General features: G+C 43.0%; 4 protein-coding genes and 1 long non-coding RNA gene across 6 annotated transcripts; 4 read left to right on the forward strand and 1 right to left on the reverse strand.

The window, feature by feature from the left end:
• The first annotated feature begins 1,813 nt into the window (after positions 1-1,813).
• Positions 1,814-2,619, forward strand: LOC147944317 (uncharacterized). The gene is made up of 3 exons (XM_087512539.1): positions 1,814-1,891; positions 1,970-2,191; positions 2,275-2,619. Exons 1-3 carry the CDS (start codon positions 1,814-1,816, stop codon positions 2,617-2,619), a joined length of 645 nt encoding a protein of 214 aa, XP_087368665.1.
• A 2,033-nt stretch (positions 2,620-4,652) lies between these two features.
• Positions 4,653-6,967, forward strand: LOC147944318 (uncharacterized). The gene is made up of 3 exons (XM_087512540.1): positions 4,653-4,778; positions 4,881-5,585; positions 5,636-6,967. The coding sequence occupies exons 1-3, from the start codon at positions 4,653-4,655 to the stop codon at positions 6,965-6,967; spliced, it is 2,163 nt and encodes a 720-aa protein (XP_087368666.1).
• A 2,955-nt stretch (positions 6,968-9,922) lies between these two features.
• On the forward strand, positions 9,923-10,324 carry LOC147944319 (uncharacterized). Its single transcript, XM_087512541.1, has one exon. It carries the CDS (start codon positions 9,923-9,925, stop codon positions 10,322-10,324), a length of 402 nt encoding a protein of 133 aa, XP_087368667.1.
• Positions 10,325-13,132: 2,808 nt separating this feature from the next.
• On the reverse strand, positions 13,133-13,679 carry LOC104787407 (uncharacterized). The gene is made up of 3 exons (XR_015557488.1): positions 13,624-13,679; positions 13,404-13,544; positions 13,133-13,289 (listed from the first exon to the last, which is right to left on the reverse strand). It is a non-coding gene; the product is annotated as an uncharacterized LOC104787407 (long non-coding RNA).
• Positions 13,680-20,370: 6,691 nt separating this feature from the next.
• LOC147944320 (uncharacterized) lies at positions 20,371-22,299 on the forward strand. Of its 2 annotated transcripts, none has more exons than XR_015598133.1 (4): positions 20,371-20,915; positions 20,990-21,404; positions 21,484-22,009; positions 22,081-22,164. XR_015598133.1 is itself a non-coding variant. In XM_087512812.1 (4 exons), the coding sequence occupies exons 3-4, from the start codon at positions 21,620-21,622 to the stop codon at positions 22,237-22,239; spliced, it is 549 nt and encodes a 182-aa protein (XP_087368938.1). In that variant the 5' UTR covers positions 20,371-20,915; positions 20,990-21,404; positions 21,484-21,619; the 3' UTR covers positions 22,240-22,299. The 2 variants fall into 2 exon arrangements, 1 of the variants encoding a protein (XP_087368938.1); XM_087512812.1 differs by having other exon boundaries at positions 22,081-22,299.
• Positions 22,300-22,363: the final 64 nt, after the last annotated feature.

Genomic DNA, 22,363 nt, shown 5'->3' on the forward strand with positions numbered 1-22,363 from the left:
TTTGTTTGTTTAATTCTCATCGTAGTAGTAAGGCAGAATTTGCGTTCTCACAGTTAAAGGAATGGTGACATTGTTGTGCTCAAAGTCACTCCAAGTCAAGCTTCCAAACACTACAAGAAAACATGGAATTGCTGACTGTAATTTGCGACTTAAAACACAATCGCTAAATTTAGCGACTGAATTGCGATAATTTTGCTATTCAATAGCTACACAAATAAAACAGTCGCCAAATAGACGCTAATTTGATACTAATTTATAATGTCGTATTGTAGTCGCTAATTTGCGACTAATTTGGCGACCTGTTTTTTAGTCCCCAATAGTTGCGACTAAGCAGCTACTATTTAGCGACCGATTTAATAAATTTGGACCTTAAACCAAATTTGGTCCGTAAGAAAACGGCCCAAACCCAAATTGATCTCATCTTCATCCCGAGAAAACCCTAATCCCTCATTTCTCTTCTTCCCCGAGAAAACCATAGATCTCAATTGCTCTCAATCGAGAACCGTAAATCTTCATCCCGTTCTTGTTTCTCTTTTGTTGTTGATGGCCGGCAAATCGAAGACCTGCGAATCTTCCCAGCCAGTATGCCTTCACGCCGACGAACCAGAGAGACCCAGACACTGATTCTCAGGGAATTCCTGTCCCAATCCTCCAGCCTCCAGCGAGACCGATGCCTAATTACGGAGACTATCCACCTCCGACAAACCTGTTCTAGAACTCGAGCAGCTTTCCAGGAGCATCCCCTTCCGGCGAAGCTCTAATCAGGCGTCCTTTTCCTCAACCTCCCGCCTCTACGACGGATCCACCAGAATTCTCGAGTCCACTTCGACAGTCTCCTCAACCTTCAGTCACGAATTATCCTCGACAGTCTCCTCAGGTTTGGACTCTACCTCGACAGTCTCCTCACATCTCAAAGCATCATCCACCGTCTTCTCAACCTCGAGCTGGCTCTGGATCGCACCACAGTTCTCAAGCGCAGAACTCGCATCATGAAGAAGAAGACCAAGCTGATTCTGAGGATGACGGTTTAAGGGACTCACATCTCCCAGCTGATGTACTCGCTTCTTTACATGCCATGCTCGTCCATCCAGGCCGTGAGTTGTACACCACTGTCCTCTCTCCCACATTAGAGCGTGGAACTACTTGGTAAGGATTGTTTGTGTAGATTAGATTGATTAGAGTGATTAGAATGATTAGAATTGAAAGGATTGTTTTATTGTTTTATTGTTTTGTTTCATTGGATTAGAAGGTTTGTTTAGAAGGTTTGTTGTTGTTGATTTGTTGTTGATTAGATTAGTAGGTTTGTTGTTGATTAGATTAGTAGGTTTGTTGTTGATTATAATTTAACTTTCAATTTGTTTGTGTTTTAAGGTTTGGTAAGGACAACAGTAAGATTACCCGAAAGATTACAAAAGTGTTTACAAACAAGTTTGATGGGTCATATTACAGTTGGGGTTGTGTTCCTACTGCAAGAAGAGAAAACTACTTCTTGGAATTCGCGGTAAACTTCTACTCCTTTCAATTTGATTTCTGTATTTATAGTTTTTTTTTTTTTTTTTTGGTTTTTTTTTATCACTAACACTAGTCTTCTTTTGTAGAAAACACACACCTGGGATCCCTCACTAACCGGTGTCGTTCAAGAAAAGTTCTATACCATTTGTCAAAACCGTATGAAAGACATGTTTCCAAGGCAGCAGCTCAGCGAGATCAAGCAAAACCGAGTTGGATTGAGAAAACTCTTTGGAAAGAAATGTGTGACTATTGGAACACAGAATTAGCCATGGCAAAGAGTGCAACCACTTCAGTAGCTCGAATGTCTGACCGTAATGGTCTTGGCCCTCACAAGCATGTATCAGGGCCGAAGTCTTACTTACAAATCGAACAAGAGATGGTGAGTTATCCTTTTCATTGTTTAATAAGTTACATCAGATGGTTCATTATCTAACCTTTTCATTGTCTAACTTTTCAGGAAGTGGAATTGGGAAGACCGCCAACTATTCCTGAAGTTTTCGTTAGGACTCATACCAAAAAAGATAGGATTTTTGTAGATAAGAAGGCGCAAGCAGTTCATGAGGCATATAATAAAAAAAGGGAAGCTAAGTTGGCTGCTCTGGACAATGACGACCAAGCTGATGGTACATCACGTCGATCGGAGCTATCTCACGAGGAGGATGATGAGCTCTTTCTTCAGGTAATGTTGCTTCTTTCTAATATGCTATTAAGTTTTTTATTGGTAAGTAATGATGTTAACTTTTTCTCTGTTTTGTTATGCACTCTACTTTCATAAGCGATAGAGGAACATACTTTGGGGTTGGAATCCTAGGGAGTTTCATCAACGGCAAGCGGAAGTTCCCTGGAAGCTCTTCTACTTTCACAAGCCTGCAACAACAGCTTGAAGAAGCTAACCGCAAAATAGAGCAACAAGCAGCTATACAAGCAGAGCGTGAAGCTGAGGCTTCCCGGGTTGCAACTGAGCAACAAGCAGAGATCAAACGCTTGGTGAGCTTCCTCAAGACTAACCCAAACTATGTTGCCTTCCTCGAGTCTGAAACGAATAACCCCGACCCTGATGATGTTCAAAGTAAGGTGGTTCCTTCACTATCCCTCCTTCCCTCATGACCTTAACATTTGTAATGGTTGTACTTAAACATTTGGAATTTGTGTTTGGATGTTTTTTTTCAGAACTTATGTATGTTGAGACTTCTTTGTTTAATTTCATGTTTGTTAAGTTTTAGTTATAGTTTTCATAATCTGTTTTGGTATTACAAAATCAAATAATTCAATTTGACCGGATTTACAAGAAAAAAACCTGATAAATCGATAATTAAACAGTCGTAAAACAGTCACGAAAACGTACACGGATTAGTAACCAAAATAGTCGCAAATGAGTAACCAAATCAGTCACTAAAGTGTTGCAACTCAGTCGCCATTTTAGCCACTGTTTCGCGAGGGAACAACGACCAAAACTATCAGTCGCCAATTCATAACTGTTTAGCGACTGATTATTTTAGCGATGCTCTGTTTAGTGACTACGGTTTTCAGTCGCCAAACAGTCGTTACTAGGTATGTTGCGACTGTTTAGTGACTGTTTTTGTAGTCGGCGATTCCATGTTTTCTTGTAGTAAAAGTAGTAACCTGTGTTGATTTTGTGTGTGGTCGAAACTGACTTTAAACAAAACCCTTTTGATTATAGAGTTGAACACTAGTGTTTCCGGGGTCACAATCACTTGGATGCCTAAGGGTGGATCAACTGCTATTTTATAGACAGATTTGAATGGTCCCAACGGTAGTGAGGGTTCTGGTGAGAGTCACTTCGTCTTTGAGGTGTGGGATTGTGATGGAAGGTCAGAAGAAGACTTCTCCTGCAATGAATAAAAAAGTGTAATATTGGGTTACTTGTTTTCCAAGGAAGCTAATTAGGGGAAAAAATAAAAAGGTAATGGCACAGTTGTGATCCTCTCAAGAAGTACATAGAACTCGGAATCTAGACCGTAAACAATCAACCGACACAAGCCGAATTGAATTGGGCGGGTCAATCAATCTTGAGCCCGACCACTTAATACCACATAACCGTACCATTACCCTTAAGGCCTCCACTCGGATTACAAGCTCACGTTACCAAACTCGGTGACAGATGATGCCTCTTGTGTGTATATATGTAGTTGTGTCGTCTTTTGCTTCTTTCGATGTGGGACATATATAAATTTTCATTAACCAAATTAATTTCCCCATTCATATTAATTAATATATTATATATATATGGAACATGGTTATATTTGGGAACTAGTGACGATTGACGAATACAAAATAATTATCAGTTGAAAATCAAGTTTTATATTAACGTACTTGAACCAAAGAAAATGTGTAGCTTCCAGTTTTTATTGTATTTTGTCCGCTCAAATCTGATGTAAAATAAAATCCCATTCTATATTTAGGTTAGTACAAACTCCACAATAAGATACAAATGGTTAGTATTTTGTTTTTTGTTTGTTTAATTCTCATCGTAGTAGTAAGGCAGAATTTGCGTTCGGGCAGACAAAGGAATGGTTACATTATGCAGAGAGTCACTCCAAGTCAAGCTTCCAGAGTAGTAACCTGTTTTGATTTTGTGTGTTGTCGAGACTCTTACTTTGAAAGAAGCTCGTTTGGTTGTAGAGTTGAACACTAGCTGTTGAGGGTGGATCCACACCTCAAACAAGAGGCCTGGCCCAGGAAAAAGCCCATGATAAATCTCCAAAGGAAGGGAGGATATTATGGTCTTTTATATGGACGAACCGACACGATTCCCTATAAATACAGGCGTACGGCCCGCATTTCAGGGGATCGTGAAAAATGCAGCAGAATTCGTACAGCAAGAACCAGAGCTCAGCTCGTCCAAGAAAAAGTCAACGTTTTCAAGCCTATAGCTCGGAGAGTTGACGAGCTATCAGCCCGTCGATTACTTTGTTTGTAACTCGTTTACATTGTGTTGTAGCCCGTCCTTTAGTGCCTCGGCACCGATATAATAAAGAGAACTTCGACCCTCCCTTGACCGAACTAAACATTCTAATTGTGACCAAAAGGGACATCAACAATTTGGCGCGCCAGGAAGGGGGAAAACAAGTCAAAGTTTTCTGAAAAATTGAAGAACGGACCTACACCAACTAAACGAGATGACGATAGTTGACAAGGAAAGAAGCAAAGACGCAAGCTCGTCGGGGGGAACAATCACCCCGGCGACGGATCAAGCAGAGCAGATAGTCCTTCCCACGCCAGATGCTCCAAGAAAAGTTGTGACGGTAGAAAGCCCATAAACGTTCGTCATAGCTACAAATTTGACGACCCCAGCGACCGCAGAGGCACCACAGGCGCCGACACAACTCTCTCTGCTCAACAACCAGCCCGTCTCTAGCATAGACGAGCTGTTCCGAGGAATCTTAACGCGCCTCGACCAGCAGGAAGAGCGAACAAACAACCGTTTGGATGCGCTCACTGCGGCGCAGCTCAATTCGCAAGATGAAATCAATCATCTCCACAACGCTCGGCTCACCTCAATGAACTTCACCTCAGCAAGGACAACGCCAGGGCCGTATGTGCAGACCGGCGGATTAGAGCGTAATCCCGTCCAGCGCCTTGCCGAGCAGACCGGCGGATTAGAGCGTAACCCCGTCCAGCGCCTTGCCGAGCAGGGTACCGAAGTGGCAGATCGAACGAAGGATGCCGAGCTAATAGCAATAAAACAACAAATGAAAGAAATGGCCGCAATGATCCAGAAAGCGACGGATAAGGCACCCGAAGTCGGACTCATGCTCGAGGCAACACAGCGAACTCCATTCTCTCGACGACTCGCTACAACAGCGGTCAAACGAGCGGTCAAGCCAAGGTTGGGCCATTACGATGGAACGGTCGACCCACGAGACTTCTTGCTCACCTTCGGCGTGGCCCTCGGCCCATTGCAGTTCAGCTCGGCAGAATACGATGCAGGAGCTTGTCAAGTTTTCGCCGAACATTTGACGGGAACCGCCTTGAGTTGGTTCTCGAGGCTACCACCAGGATCAATCGACAGCATCAGGGAGCTGATAACTGAGTTTCTGAAGCAGTTCTCTGTTTTAATTGAGGACAAGAATTCCCACGCCGACTTATATGCCTAACTCAGCACAAGGGGGAATCGCTTCGGTCCTTTATTGGACGATTCAAGGAGATTTATGTCAACATCTCAATCCCCGATGCGGCCGCAATCGTTGCGCTCCGAAACGCACTATGGTATGAATCTCGATTCAAGGAGGAATTATCTTTGACACATGTCGAGACCGTAGCCGAGGCATTACTCCGAGCTGCAAAACACATTGGGCTCGAAGAAGAGAAAGCTATCAACGCCAAGAAGCATTCCTCGGAGGCAAGTGCAATAACCAGACAGCCTATAGCCGCAGCTCCAAAAGTCGATTATGTCGAGCCACGGCAGCACTTCACCAAGAACCAAGATCGAACTCGCCGAACCTTTGCGATCGGCGAAAACAAGTATATCCGGAAAGAAGGAGCTGAAAATAGCGCAACCTCGTATTGCGACTACCATCAGAGTAATACCCACTCGACAGACGAATGTCATTACCTCCAGAGGATTCTGATGGAACGATACAAGAAAGGCGCAATAGTCGTCGAGCCGGACAGAAGCAAGACAGCCCGACCTGGACGAAATGATGCCAAGCGCGCTGAAAATATCGCTCGAAAGTTCGTCAAAGATTCAAAGATATTAGCCGACCAAAGTGAAGACGAGATGGAAATTCCAAACCTACTAGCTGAACGACGAGAAGACAGCGGTCACGAAAAACGACCGCATACAGACCGCAAGCCTGATCAACGTCCCCCGACTATAAGACGAATCAACATGATAATGGGTGGACTAGCCGGATGTAACGATTCGGTCAGAGCAATCAGAGATTATACTAAGAAAGCCGAAATGACGAAGTCTTGGCCGTCGCGGTTCGAGGCTGAAAGTATGCCAATCACCTTTGACGGAAAAGACCTGGAAGGTTTGGATTTACCGCACAACGACCTGTTGGTCGTCGAGCTCTTGATCGGTGAAAGCGAGGTGACGAGAATATTGATCGACACTGGAAGCTCGGTCAACGTCATCTTCAGAGACGTCTTGGCGAAAATGGAAATCGGCGAGCGGGACATTATGCCAGAGTGTCACTCTTTGACGGGTTTCGACGGGGATCACCTTATGTCCGTCGGCACAATTACTTTGCCGATCTTCGTTGCGGGGATAGCCAGGTATTTCCGTTTCGCGGTTATCGACAAGCCGACAATCTACAACGTCATCCTCGGCACCCCGTGGATCCACAAGATGAAAGCCGTCCCATCAACGTACCATCAGTGCGTTAAATTCCCAACTTCAAAAGGGGTGTACACGTTGCGCGGCAACCAGCAAACCGCACGAGCCTGTTTTCTGATCGAGCATAAGCTTCGCACCGGAAAGAAATTATAGCAATCAAAGCCGCGAGTCGGCGACAACAGCACGTCGCCGACAGACGGAAAGCCGACTGCCGTCCAACAAGGCGTTGCCGCGGTCGAGGAGGTGAGCTTAGACGAGAACGACAAGAAACGATGCGTGAATATCGGCACAGAAATAACGTCCGCCATGCGAGACGAGTTAATACTTTTCCTCAAAACCAACATCTCAACGTTCGCATGGAGCGTGACTGATATGAAAGGAATCGACCCAAGCGTCACGACCCACGAGCTCAATGCCGACCCAACCGCATAAGCCGGTCAAACAGAAACGGCGCAAGTTAGGCCCTGAACGGTCGCAAGCAGTAAACGATGAAGTCGACAAACTCCTCGGTGCCGGGTCAATCGTGGAAGTAAAATATCCAGAGTGGCTAGCCAATCCGGTAGTCGTCAAAAAGAAGAATGGAAAGTGGCTAGTTTGCGTTGATTTTACCGATCTTAACAAGGCCTGCCCAAAGGATAGTTTCCCATTGCCAAGAATCGATCAGCTCGTCGAAGCAACTGCGGGCAACGAGCTGTTAACCTTTATGGACGCATTCTCCGGTTACAACCAGATTCTGATGCACAAGGACGACCAGGAAAAAACATCATTCATCACGGACAGAGGGACATACTGCTACAAGGTCATGCCTTTTGGTCTGAAAAACGCGGGAGCGACGTATCAACGGCTAGTCAACAAGATGTTTGCCGAGCAGCTCGGCCGGACTATGGAGGTCTATATTGACGATATGCTCGTCAAATCACAGCACGCCAAGGATCATATTACTCACCTACGACAATGCTTCGACACCCTCAACAAGTATGGGATGAAGCTAAACCCGGCCAAATGCACATTTGCAGTGAAATCCGGCGAATTCCTTGGGTACCTGGTAACCAGACGCGGCATCGAGGCGAACCCGAAGCAAATTAAGGCGATCATCGATCTACCACAACCAAAGAACGCCAGAGAAGTACAGCGATTAACTGGACGAATCGCTGCTCTAAACCGTTTTATATCCAGATCGACCGACAAGTGTCTACCATTTTACCAGCTTCTCAAAACAAAGGGCAAGTTCGAGTGGACCGACGCCTGTCACAGCGCGTTCAACGAGCTAAAAAATTATTTATCGACCCCACCAATCTTAGCAAAGCCGGAGCTCGGCGAAATCTTATTTCTCTATATCGCGGTCTCGGAGTCGGCCGTCAGTGGTGTACTCGTTAAAGACGACCAAGGAGAGCAACGACCCATCTTTTATATAAGCAAATCACTTGACGACGCGGAAACTCGCTACCCAACAGTTGAAAAGGTCGCCCTGGCAGTAGTCACGTCGGCAAGAAAGCTCCGACCGTATTTCCAGTCACATACTGTCGCTGTCCTGTCCAACCAACCTTTACGATCTATATTGCACAGCCCGAACCAATCGGGTCGACTAACGAAGTGGGCGATTGAACTTAGTGAGTACGACATCGAGTATTGAACTCGGCCGGCTGCAAAGTCCCAAGTACTCGCCGATTTCTTGATTGAGCTGCCGTTTGGGGAGGCCGAACCAACACCTGTCGACCCGTCAGATGACCGATGGACCTTGCATGTGGACAGAGCGTCCTCTCATCTTGGATCGGGCATAGGGATTCGACTAACTTCGCCGACCGGAGAAATTTTGGAGCAGTCCTTCCGCCTTCGATTCCAAGCAACCAACAACGTCGCTGAGTACGAAGCACTCATCGCCGGTCTTAAGCTCGCTAACGGAATGCAGATTAAGCGGATACGGGCTTTTTGCGATTCCCAGCTTGTCGCCAACCAGTTCAGCGGCGAGTACGACACCAAGAGCGAACCTATGGCCGCCTACCTGAGTGTCGTTAAGATTTTGTCAAAGCGCTTTGACGAATTCGAACTCGTCAAAATTCCCAGAGGAGACAATGCTCCGGCCGACGCTTTGGCAGCACTCGCCTCAACATCGGATCTCGATCTTCGGCGAATCATCCCGGTAGAAAGCATAGATACGCCGAGCATAAGTGAAAATTACGCCGAGACGTGCCTCGCACTCCACCAACCCAATGAAATAAGGACGATTTATCGAACGATGAGGTCAGGCCGAGGGTGCAAACCCGCATCTGGCAGCGACGCGACGGATTGGCGGGTCGAAATCCGAGCATACCTAGCCGATGGTGACGTGCCAACAGATAAATGGGCTAGATGAAGATTAAAAGCCAAGGCCGCCCACTACACTTTGATGAAAGACCATTTGCTCCGGTGGACGGCGGCAGGAGCCTTGTTGCTTTGCATACACGGCGACGACACCGAGCGTGTCATGATGGAAATGCACGAGGGAGCTGGACGAAATCACTCAGGTGGCCGAGCCCTAGCACTACGAATCAGGAAGCATGGCCATTACTGGCCTACGATGATATCTGATTGTGAAAAGTTCGTCGCCAAGTGTGAAAAATGCCAGCGACACGCCCCCATTATTCATCAGCCGACCGAACTGCTACGAGCTGGAGTAGCCCCTTACCCTTTCATGCGCTGGGCAATGGACATCATCGGCCCATTACCAACTTCCAGACAAAAGCGATATATACTCGTCCTAACCGATTATTTCACTAAATGGGTCGAGGCCGAATCCTACGCAAATATCAAAGCAAGGGACGTCCAACTCTTCGTCTGGAAATACGTAATCTGTCGCCACGGCCTCCCATACGAGATAATCACCGACAACGGCTCACAGTTCATCTCCCTGCAGTTCGAATGGCGAATCAAACTAAGCAAGTCGACGCCGAGGTATCCACAAGGGAACGGCCAGGCAGAAGCTACCAACAAAACCATACTCGATGGTCTTAAGAAAAGACTAGACGCCAAGAAGGGTGCTTGGGCCGACGAGCTTGATGGAGTACTTTGGTCCTACCGGACGCCCCAAGGACGTCCACTAACCAAACCCCATTCTCCTTAGCTTACGGAATGGAAGCAATGGCACCGGCAGAGGTCGGCAGTTCGAGCCTCCGGCGGACAATGCTCGTTCAGAACACCGCGCTCAACAGTCAGATGCTCTTGGATAGGCTCGACGAGTTGGAAGAAGAACGAGACAAAGCACTCCTACGAATCCAGAACTATCAACTCGCCGCAGCTAAGTACTATAACAAAAAGGTCCATAATCGGCATTTTGACGAAGGTGATCTCGTCCTTCGCAAGGTCTTTGAGAATACCGCCGAACCGGATGCCGGGAAAATGGGAGCTAATTGGGAAGGTCCATATATAGTGTCTAAGGTCGTCCATCCCGGCGTGTACGAACTCTTAACCATGGGCGGCAAACCAGTGCCGAGGTCTTGGAATTCAATGCATCTCAAGCGTTACTACTACTGAAAATCACCAAGCGAGCTCGGCTATGTGTAGCTCGTCCTTTCTATAAGTATGAATAAGCATGTAAATGTGAACTACGATCGGCTTGATCCCTCCTGATCGGGGGGTACGTAGGCAGTCCCATTCTACGGGACCCAGCCGCCAGTAATATAAAATTTCTTTTTCAAAAAATATATCTCGACATTTGCGAATCATTTTAGTTATTACCCTGGCCCGGTAATGACCCGACGTTCCGACGTATTATTCTAAGCCGAGTCGCACTCGCACAAAAAGGGTAAGCCGACTATTAACGGTCGCCCCCGGTTATTTTAAGCCGAGTCTAACTCGCACTAAAAGGGTAAGCCGACCATCACGAGTCGCACTTTTTCAAAGAAAAAAGAAGAGTGAAAGTAGAATTCTCGAAAGTAACATGAAATTTTAACTTGTTAAAAAAAAAGAGAGGCGAAACAGTCTGATACGGGTGCCGACCCCATTACGGCACAAACCAAAAAAAAAAAAAAAAAAAAAAAAAAAAAAAAAAAAAAAAAGAAAAAACAACAACAAACCAAAGACAAGTCATTCAATTCCTAGATCGGCGTTGGAAGGCACGTTAAATTCCAACCCGCCAATTGTCGTCTGCCAATAGCGGCACGACTCTTTCACATCCTTCAGCAGGTCCATCGGAATAGCCACACCTCGTCCAACCATGTCCTCGAGGTACGTACAGACCCCATCGACACGACTACTTTCGCTAAAGTAGTGACTTGTGCTCTCCAACTGCCTCACATAACGGCGAAGCACGTCGATACGATCGCGACAAGCTTCGATCTCCTCCCGCTCCTCGAACGGCCTCCGACCAAGGGTGTCAAGGTCGCCCTGCTCAAGTGTGGGAACTACCACTTCCGCACATAGATCTTCGCGCTGGGTACGCTCTTCCACCAACCGATCCCATCGCCACTTTGGGAAGAAGAGCCCTTCGTCGATCAGCGGTTCAAGATATTCCACAACCCCGTCAATACGACAGAAGTCGTAGTAACGCTCGAACGAACGACGGGTGGCAATGATGTAAGCCCTTAGCCGTTGAATGCGAGCGTTGTAATAGGCGAGTTCCGATTGAATCACCTCGTCAGACCTAACGCCGAGCTGTTCCCGCGCCCTGCGTAACCACGCTGACCTAGTTGTCACCGGCATCAGAGCAACTTTCTTCTTCCTACAAAAAAAAAAACAACAAGCACAACAAACTCGCCAAGACAGGAGTGAAGGAAAACACAGACTATTTATAGAACGGGGGCACAAGTCCCAACAGCCACTAGTTTCCAAACGGCAGAAGCATTTAATGAGCCCAATAAACAACGTTTCGAAGAATAAGGCATTAAATGAGACCCCTCATTTAATGCCCCCAAAAGTACGAATAAAGTTTTAAGGGAGCCGACCCCCATACACGGCGCATAAAGTACGAGGGAGCCGACCCCAAAACACGGCAAAAGAAAGATAGTACGAGGGAGCCGACCCCTCAACACGGCAAGTGCGAACATGGAGCACTTATGACGCCGGATCAGCAGTCGGAGACTCGCAACCAGGAGTCAAAGGACGGGGGAGCTCTTCCGTAGGACGATCGACGGTCTGCTCTTCGATCCCACCCGCAGGACGATCGTCACCCTTTGCATGTTCGCCTACGTTCCCTTCAGGACCCCCGCTGCCAAACTCGCCTTCTTCCCTAACGTCGTCACCGCTTTCAGCATCGCCGCTAAGGGGGGAAGCGATCCACTCTGGAACCGGAGGAAGTGGCTCAGAATAGATCCTGGACACGTCAAAGTCAGCCTCGGTGATATCCGGGAGATCGAGATCATCAACTTCACCCTTCAGTTGAGTCATCACGGCGACGACTTTGTCCTTCAACCCCTCCTCAAGCACAGCGATTTGACCCTCGTCGACGAGCGTTTCGAGCATTTGGACATTCCCGACGGCTTGGTTGTACTCGAGAAATTTCTCCATCGACGCTTTGAATGCCTCGGCGTACCTCTTATGTTTGGCCAGCAATTTCTGAACGCGCACGGCCATTTCGTTAAAGGCTTTAATTCTCTCGTGGTAGCCGAAATCCTCCCGCCGGTCTCTGAGCCTCTTCGTCTCCGAGTTGAGAGTAAGGTGCATCCTGTTGTAGGCCGCATCCGACGCCTCAAGCTTTGCCTTCAGGTCGTCCCGCTCCGAGATCCACTTGCGCCGTTGACTCTCAAACTTTGACGCTTCGTCACTAAGCCTTTGGTTGGACCGAACAGCCTCCCCTAGTTGGGCCTCGAGGCGTTCAATCTTCTCTGCGTAGGACGACGCTCCTGACCGGTCGTCCTCCTGATCGCGAACGCGGCGCTCGTAGCGCGAGGTTAAGCGATTGATTCGGGCGACAAGCTAAAAATAAAAAAAGGATAAGAACAGATGAAAAGACAAAAACAGGTTCAAAAACGAGTCGACGAACAGAGCAAACAAAAACACACCTCAAAGGAGGCTTGCGCCACATCAGCAACTGCATGCGCTTCCTTCATCTGATCAACCGAAGGCAAACGACCAGGCCCAAAATGGATCCTCCAGAAAAGTTCAGAGCAAGCTGAAGAGTCGTTCGGGAAAGGACGAGCTTCGGACGTGTGCGAGAAATCCCAGCCAAAATCCAACGTCCTTTGCTTTTTTGACGGGTCAGGTCGTTCCAGGCTAGCGTCGTCTTTTCTTTTCGGAGGACCCTTTACACCCTCCGTATCACGACCAGACCCCTCCGAGCGACGAACTAAAGGAAGGGACTGGGATTGATGTCTAGGAGGTGCGTCAGACGACTGATGTGATCGAGAGGAGACCTTCCCGGCCGAACCAGCACCGGAGGACGAGTGATCACGTCGACCATCCAACTGGGAAGTTGGACGGGGAACGGAAGACGAGTCCGACGCTCGGCGATAACGAGCAGACGCGTTGGGAACACTCATATTCATTTTACCCATCGTCTCGGCTAAAAAAAAAAAAAAAAAAAAAAAAAAGAAAAAAAAGAGAAACTAATCAAAACAACAGAATTAATCTACAATTCGAAGAAAAACAAGAGTTGGATCGATCACATAAGGATTACCTGTTCTTCTTCGAAGACCCGGTGGTTTCCTTGGACGATCTTTTTCGGTACCCGGCCACACGTAAGGGCAATGGAGCTTAATTGCGTCTATCTCGGCTTGCAAAGAAGAAGGGTACGGAAGCAGACACCTCGGAATAACAACTAAAAAAAAAAAAGAAAGGGGGGTTAAGTAAAGCCAAAAGATACAAGTGAAGATAACTAAGCAAGAAGGATCGGCTACCGGGTGAAGGGTTCCACCCAGAAAACCAAGGGATCGACGGATCCTCCAAAACCCCCGCGGCAACTTCCAAAAAGAAGTACGAGCCTTTCCAGTTATACGTTTTGCCCTTGGCACCCTCGACGAGCGATGTCTTCTTTGCCGAAGCTACGTAATAAAGACCGGGCGTCTTCTCCCGACTCGACGGATTCAGACATGTCAGCTCTTCAAAGTGATCACAAGTAAGCGTGACCCTTGCAGCCTCGGCCATGATCGAAAGACCGACAGCATTTCGAAAAGTTGACGGGGCAAATTGGGAAATAGCCGCCTTTCGACGAGCGAAATACGTCATCAAAAAGGATGGGAGAGGGAAGGTGAGCCCGCACTCGGTGAAATATTTCTCCGAGAGACAAATAAAACCGGGAGGTGCATCCCAGTGACGTTGAAAAGATCCCGGAATCAAAATCTTTGGCCTAGTGCTTAGTATCTGGGCACTAACCGCGTCAGTCGTCACGTCAATTTTTAACTTCCCGATGCGAACTGCATCAATCGCCGCGTCAATTTTTATCGATGACGGTGGCATGTGGTTGAAACGACTGACGGTCGGCAAAGGAACGTCGTCCATATTAAGAGACGATGGGTCGTCGTTTAGGGGCTCGTCTATCAGGGACGGAACCCTACAAGGGAGCCCCGACGAGCTTGGAGCCGCCGACCCAGGAATAAGACGACGCTTCAGCTCCTCGAATTGAGCCGCGTCCGAATCCGTTGAAGACGAGTCAGAAGAAATTGGAGAACGAGTACGACGACGGACAGATCTCGCGGAGTCGCCGGATTCAGAAGTTGTAGCTCGTCGAAGGTGACTCGCGGCGGAAGAGTTAGACGACGAGGATCGAGGAGAATCCATAACGAAAGCGCGACACTAAAAGCAAAATAACGACGAGATAGGAAGAAGGGAGAATACCTGGACGATGACAGCACCAAAGCGCGAGAAGAAGATAATGAGGCAAGGGGAGAAGTGATATTTATAGGGGAAGAAGGAAGGATCTGGAAGCGTCATCATTGCCACACGCGCTCGGTGACGATACGACTTCCGAATTTCACGCGCGTCAAGCACCGCACACAACGATTCGACCCTGGGCATCGGAAACCGTTTTCTCACGCGCGACTCTTCGTTTGTCCAATCAGATAAGCGTCCTTTCATCTTTTCACAATTATTCTTCGCCTAAAGACTACGAACTAAAGGTGGAGGGGGGGACTACTGTTGAGGGTGGATCCACACCTCAAACAAGAGGCCTGGCCCAGGAAAAAGCCCATGATAAATCTCCAAAGGAAGGGAGGGTATTATGGTCTTTTATATGGACGAACCGACACGATTCCCTATAAATACAGGCGTACGGCCCGCATTTCAGGGGATCGTGAAAAAGGCAGCAGAATTCGTACAGCAAGAACCAGAGCTCAGCTCGTCCAAGAAAAAGTCAACGTTTTCAAGCCTATAGCTCGGAGAGTTGACGAGCTATCAGCCCGTCGATTACTTTGTTTGCAACTCGTTTACATTGTGTTGTAGCCCGTCCTTTAGTGCCTCGGCACCGATATAATAAAGAGAACTTCGACCCTCCCTTGACCGAACTAAACATTCTAATTGTGACCAAAAGGGACATCAACACTAGCGTCTCCGGGGTCACAGTAACTCAAGCCTTGGTCTCGGTCCTTTATTTCTAGCTAAAGATTTTTCTGATTTCTCAAGAAAGATGATTGTTGAAGAGAGCATTGTGAAGCTATGTTTTGGATTGGAACACCAGAACAGCATGGAACATACCAAGTAAAGCTCTAAAATTATCCAAAGAAGCGACATTGAGCAAGAATCATACCCAAGGGGGAGGCTTAGTTGTTTTGTTGTTGAGATTAATCATCCATCTCATTTTCTCTGTTTGATTTGTTTTTGCTTACATACATTGCAATAAACTATACTTTAGTTGACTTAGCCACACACAGACACATCCCCTATATATTAAGAGAGAATCACTCTCACAAAAAAATTGAGATGTCGCGCTCACAGAGCTTTTGTACATTTTTTTAATAAATACACTTATTTTTTATTATTATTTACATAAATATGTCACTGAAATATTATAATTTATAAGCCAGTATTTTTTTCTATTAGTTTTTAAAAATGAAAAAATTTAATCAACTATTAAATCCGAAAATTTATTTAATTATTATTTTCATAACCCATTTACTTATCTCCTATATATTAATAGAGAATCATTCTCACAAAAAAACTGAGGTGTCGCGCTCACAGAGCTCCTGTACCTTTTTTAATAAATGCCCTTACTTCTTATTGTTATTTACATAAATATGCCACTAAAATATTACTCCTTCCGTTTTAAAATACTTGTCATTCTAGGCCTAATTTTTGTTTCATTTTAGTTGTCGTTTTCGCTTTCCAATATCATTTTTAGTATAAAATTATCTCAATTGCCCCTTATTAAATAAATAAAAAATTAAATCTTTTAGAATTCTAATAGTCAAACAAGTGTATAATAGAATATTTCTATGTTTTCTTAATACGTGTGAAAACTTCTAGAATGACAAGTAATAAAAAAGGAGGGAGTATGATTTATGAGCCAATATTTTTTTCTATTAGTTTTTAAGAATGAAAATATTTAATCAACTATTAAATCCGAAAATGTATTTAATAATCATTTTCATGACCCATTTACTTATTAAAAGTAAATACATTTCACAAACATGAAAAAAAATTATTCATTTATCTATCACTTTTATCATTTTCTCATTGCATTTTTAAACTTAAATTAGTTTAAATTAAATGAATTAGTTTAAAGATATTGCATTATCTATTTAATGGTATAGTGATATTTATTTTTAAAGATAAATGAATTATTATTTGAAACATAAAATATGTGAATTTGATTTTTAGAAACACAACAAGACATCAAAACTTTCTACATCACCTTAAAAATTTTTTCCAAGTTTAAATATTTTAAGGGTGAAACGTATTTTACAGAAAATAAACGCAAATTTGAATAAAAGAAAAAAATTTACTTACAGATTTTGTTTTATACAAGTGAATCTTAAATTTCAAATAATAATTTTACTCATAATATTTTATTTAAACCGATTTATCCTTCACACAGTGTGGGTTAGTACATATCTATATTAACATTTTTTAAGTACATTTTGTGTTATGTCCTTTTAGTTTTGCTTATTTAAATTTTTATTTACAACATTAATCCTTCAAAAATTTCCAAAATAACATTGCACATAAACTCAATTACTAAAACTTCTTAAATTGATCAATATTTGTTACGTTTATTACCATAAAATTTTAACAACATCTATACATTTCGCGTTTTCCAAAAACAACTCTAACTATTAAAGTTTTAACCCATAAAATCTCCAAAACTATCTTTAGAGATGCTATAATCTCTCAAATTTAAATGATACAACCGATTTTCAAAGTATTTCTCTGTATCATATATTTGTATAACTATTTAAAGCGTACCAATACAAAATAACAGTTATTTTAAGAGCTCACCGATCAAATGTTTAAACGTGTTAGAATTAAAATTAGTCCGATCTATGATTAGTTAAATAGAAATATTAATATCATTTGATACTTCTAATTGTTTAGTTTCACTCAATAAACAACAATAATTTTTTTTAATAAATTATATATGTTTTACGGGTTAAATATAGGACGACCAAAAGTTTAATCACATAACTTTAATACTCAACAAAAACTGAAAAAAAAAATAACATTGTTATATATATATATATATATATATAACACCAAAATATCTAATAATATAATTGAAATAATAAATTATAAATTATAAAAAAAATTGTCATAAATTATAAAAATTTAATATGAATATATATATATATATATATATATATATATATATTTTCCCTGCGGTGTACCGCGGGTTAAAACCTAGTGATAAATAAAAAGCAGTTCGCTATAAAGATGGATTTCTCCGCTCCAATTATTGTACCGATTCCTTACTGAAAATGCTTATACTGATCATCAAATTCCAATGGACATTATATCACAAAATGATTTTATATAATTCACCAAATCTGAAATTATTCATAAATGTTTTGAAAAAACAAACAAACGACAAATTGTTAACATATGATCCATTATAATGATAAATGATCATGATCTCCATTATAGTGTATTACTCCTTCTTCTTATCATTTGAGAAGGGCGATTAAGATGAAAAAACCTACAGATCCATAGTTATCAATTCTTTCAAAAATATTATGATTTCACACAACAAGTGTGGTTCTTCGATTGTCTCCAGTTCTCTGGTTTCAATAGGCATGTTGTTTTCTTTAATGTATTGTATCAGCTTCTTCGTCAACACCTAAATTTACATAAATTTTCTAAAATTAATTTTAGAAAATATTTAAATACATTTTCTAAAATTAATTTAGTAATAGTGAAAATTAATTTTAGAAAATATTTTAAATTCTAATACATACAACACCTAAATTTACAAAAATTCTAATTATTTAGATTAATAATTATTAGAATTTTAATCTAAATAATTATTAAATTTTTAATGTAACTATAAAATTTCACCCAAGGATTTTTTTCTTTCTAAACCCGTAAATCATACTTAAAATGAAATTTAGGAAAGGACATTCAACTTCTTCTTATAGTTAGTTTCATATGAGTCTTAGTTAAGCTATTTGACTAGCGGAGAATAAGTTGAAGGATGGAGCCATTTATTTTGAAATGATCCGATCCGTTTTATATAATAAAATAATATAATTTATTAATTTAGTTAAAATTTATTAATCTTCTATTGTAACCTACCCTCTCATTATTTTATGAATCAAAATTTTTTTATCTTTTCCCTACTACAAAGCTAGCTTTAAAGGAAACCAATAATTTTTTTACTAAATCTGGAAGAATAAAATTATATAATAATAAAACATGTATTGTAATACTAAAACAATTTTGATTGATAAAATAATGAGAGGGTAGGTTACAATAGAAGATTAATAAATTTTATGAAATTGTGTGAAAGATATGAATACAAAATGAGAAAGAGTATTACAATGCTATCTTTTTTTTTTAAATCAATATTAATTTAGTTAAATTGGAAAAGGAAAAAAAAAATATATAATAAACACATGTTATCTTTTTTTTCTGTCAACAATTTCTCAAAGTAAAAGGGTGAGCTAACAAAACCGGAGAAAACGTCCTGGTTCCCCATGGGAACTATGATATCGTACCAGATAGAGCATGATCTTTATCCTCGTCTCAGATGTCTTTGCCGAAATTATTCTCCACCTATATATCCCCAAAGATGTAATTTAAGTTTGTATCTCCATGAGATAGAAGTTACCATCTATTTCACCATTGCGATAGGTTGAACCAAGTGACGAAGTTTACAAACCAAATTAAACCTAATTTCAACCCGATTAAAACCCGATTAAAACCCGATTAGAACCTGATTAGAAAACTAAACCCCTAAACCGAGAAATCCCTAAAATCACAATTCACCCTTTCTCCCCTTTCTCTCTCGCGACAAACCCTAGAAAAAGCGATTTCTTTAAAATCACAATTCACCATCGATTTCTCAAATTGAATCGATGGATTTGATAATCCGAGCTGGTTTCGGGCAACAAGATGGTATTCGGCAAAGAGATGGTGTTGGGCAAGGAGATTACGATGAAGAAGGAGAGGATCAAGATGAATTTCATATCGAGAAGCTTGCTCAGGATTTTACTGATGCTGAAGAGTCAATTCGTCACGACACGTACCCAGAAAGTGAAGACGAGGAAGATGGTCGTAGACCTCGTGGTGCGGGTCCAGAGAGAGTGTTTATGGATAACGGACGTGGTGATGGAACGTTGTGGAAAGGGCAATCCTTCTACAATGGGGTCGCATTCAAGAAGAATGTCTTGGACTATGCACTACATACCGGTTACAATTTGAAGCAGTACAGGTATAACAATGATAAAATCGGGTTTAGATGTATTGGGGATAAGGGAAATTGTGAGTGGAAAGTGTTCGCTGCATTTCTTCCAAATGCATCGTTGTGGAGGATTACCAAATACATTGATAAGCATTGTTGTACTCCCAATGGTGAGTGTGACATGTTTAAGACCCAATTTATAGCTAGAATTTTTCTCGATAAGATTAGGGAGGAACCGGATCATTACAAGCCATTGAGGATTGAACAAATTATCATGGAAAGGTGGAAGATATCAGTTACTAGGCCACAATGTCGAGCTGCTCGGAGAAATGCTTTGGCATGGATAGATAGAGAGTATGAAGTCCAGTTTACATGTGTGACAACCCGTCCCGTTGACCCAACTAGCCTCACTGCTAGCCGCCCCAACGGACCCCAAGCTGGCCCTGCAGGGCATCGATCCTAATCCCTCACTGGGCAAATAGAACTATTCATCCAAATCCACAGTAGGTTATTGGTGCGCCAGGCGTTCCTCGAACCCTGGTCCCCACCTTTTAACAACCTTCCCACAGGACAAGCTGTCACCAATTGATCTACTGTGGATTTGGATGAATAATTCCATTTGCCCAGTGAGGGGTTAGGATCGATGCCCTGCAGGGCCAGCTTGGGGTCCGTTGGGGCGGCTAGCAGTGAGGCTGGTGGGGTCCACGGGACGGGTTGTCACATAAAAATCAGCTTAATTGGTGGCAACTTGTCCTGTGGGAAGGTTGTTAAAGGGTGGGGACCAGGGTTCGAGGGACGCCTGGCGCACCAATAACCTACTGTGGATTTGGATGAATAGTTCCATTTGCCCGGTGAGGGGTTAGGATCGATGCCCTGCAGGGCCAGCTTGGGGTCCGTTTGGGCGGCTAGCAGTGAGGCTAGTGGGCTAGCAGTGAGGCTAGTGGGCTAGTAGTGAGGCTAGTGGGGTCCACGGGACGGGTTGTTACAACACGACTGCGAGATTACGCAGCTGAGATCTTGGATGCAAATCCAGGGTCTATTGTTGAGGTAGATACAATCAAGAATGATGCTGGTCAAGATGTGTTCAGTCGGTTTTATGTTTGTTTTGATGTCTTTAGAAGAACTTGGAAACAGACTTGCCGGCCAATAATAGGAGTTGATGGAGCCTTCTTAAAGTCGAAGATCAAGGGACAGTTGCTTGCTGCCTTAGGCAGAGATGCAGACAATGGCATCTATCCAATAGCCTGGTGTGTTGTTCAAGTTGAGAACAAAGAAAACTAGTTATGGTTTGTGAAGAGATTGAAGACTGACTTGGAGCTAAACGAGGGTGATGGTTACATTTTAGTGTCTGATCGACAAAAGGTATACTTGTAATTTCTTATATTGGTTGATAGATGTCAATGTTATGGTTTTTAATATGTTTGGTCCTGTTTTAGGGGTTGATAAAAGCCGTGGAGTTGAAGTTACCAAAAATAGAGCATAGAATGTGTGTTAGACACATCTATAGGAACTTGAAGAAGAATCATCCTTCCAAGAAGCAAATGAAGCCACTCCTCTGGCATATGGCTTGGAGCTATAATGCAAAACAGTTTGGGGAGAGATTGGAACGCATACATGCTTATGACATTGGTGTGTATGATGATGTTATGAAGTCCAAACCAAAGATTTGGACTTGTGCCTTCTATAAGATGGGGGGTTATTGTGAAGATGTTGACAACAACTTCACAGAATCTTTCAACAAGACCATCGACAAAGCAAGGGAGAAACCATTTATTGCAATGTTGGAGACAGTTAGAAGACTGGCTATGGTTCGGATTGCCAAACGTTCAGCTCTTTCTCATTCTCACAAAGGTAATTAATTGTTTTAATTCAAAATTTAATACAATTTTCTACATATGTAATGCAATGTTATTGGTTTTTGATGTTTCAGGTTTATGTACTCCATATGTGTCAAAGTTTCTTGCTAAAGAGCATGAGAAAGCTTCGGAATGCCAGGTTAATCCTTCTACTAACGGTGCTTTAAAGTCACACTGGATGGAGACAAACACATAGTTAGTTTGGAAAATATGACTTGTACCTGCAAAAAAATTCAAATATGTGGGATTTCATGTGAGCATGCGTATGGAGTGATTCTGAAGAGGATATTAAGTGTTGATGACTATGTGTGCCAGTGGTTTCGAACTGCTATGTGGAGGCTTAACTACACAGATGGCATTACTCCACAAAGGGGTGCTCGTCATTGGCCTTCGACTTTAGGTGAGGATGTTTATGTTCCACCTGAGCCACCACAACCTGGGAGAAAGAAGATAACTAAGGCAGAAAAGAAGAGGAAGCCAGGTGTAAATGAGTCTCCTGTCAAGAAGAAACCAAAGCAGAAAAAAAGGATAATGCACTGTGGAATTTGTTTTTCTGATCAGCATAACCGTAGGTTCCACCAGAAGAAAAATCAAACACAGGTTATTAATCGGTTTGTTCTCATTTTATTTGTTATAATCGGTTTCTTGTTCTCATTTTTTGGGGATTGCAGTTTTTCAGGCTTCTCAAGGTGGTGGAGGAGAAGTTGTTCAAGGTGGTGGACATTCTCAAGATGTTGGTGGACTATCTCAATATGGTGGAGGAGAAGTTGTTCAGGGTGGTGGAGGACTATCTCAAGGTGGTGGAGGACTTTCACAAGCCTGAATATTGAAGATTATGGTAGTAGGGGTCTGTTTTTCTGGTCTAAGAAACTAGTTGGATCTGTATTTCGATCGAATAGACTAGTAGGGTTATGTTTTTAGTCTGTGATCATGTTGAGAACATGATTTCAAAAC

Source organism: Camelina sativa, chromosome 5 (genome assembly GCF_030686135.1).
Source record: "Camelina sativa cultivar CO46 ecotype springtype chromosome 5, ASM3068613v1".
Classification (NCBI taxonomy): domain Eukaryota; kingdom Viridiplantae; phylum Streptophyta; class Magnoliopsida; order Brassicales; family Brassicaceae; genus Camelina; species Camelina sativa.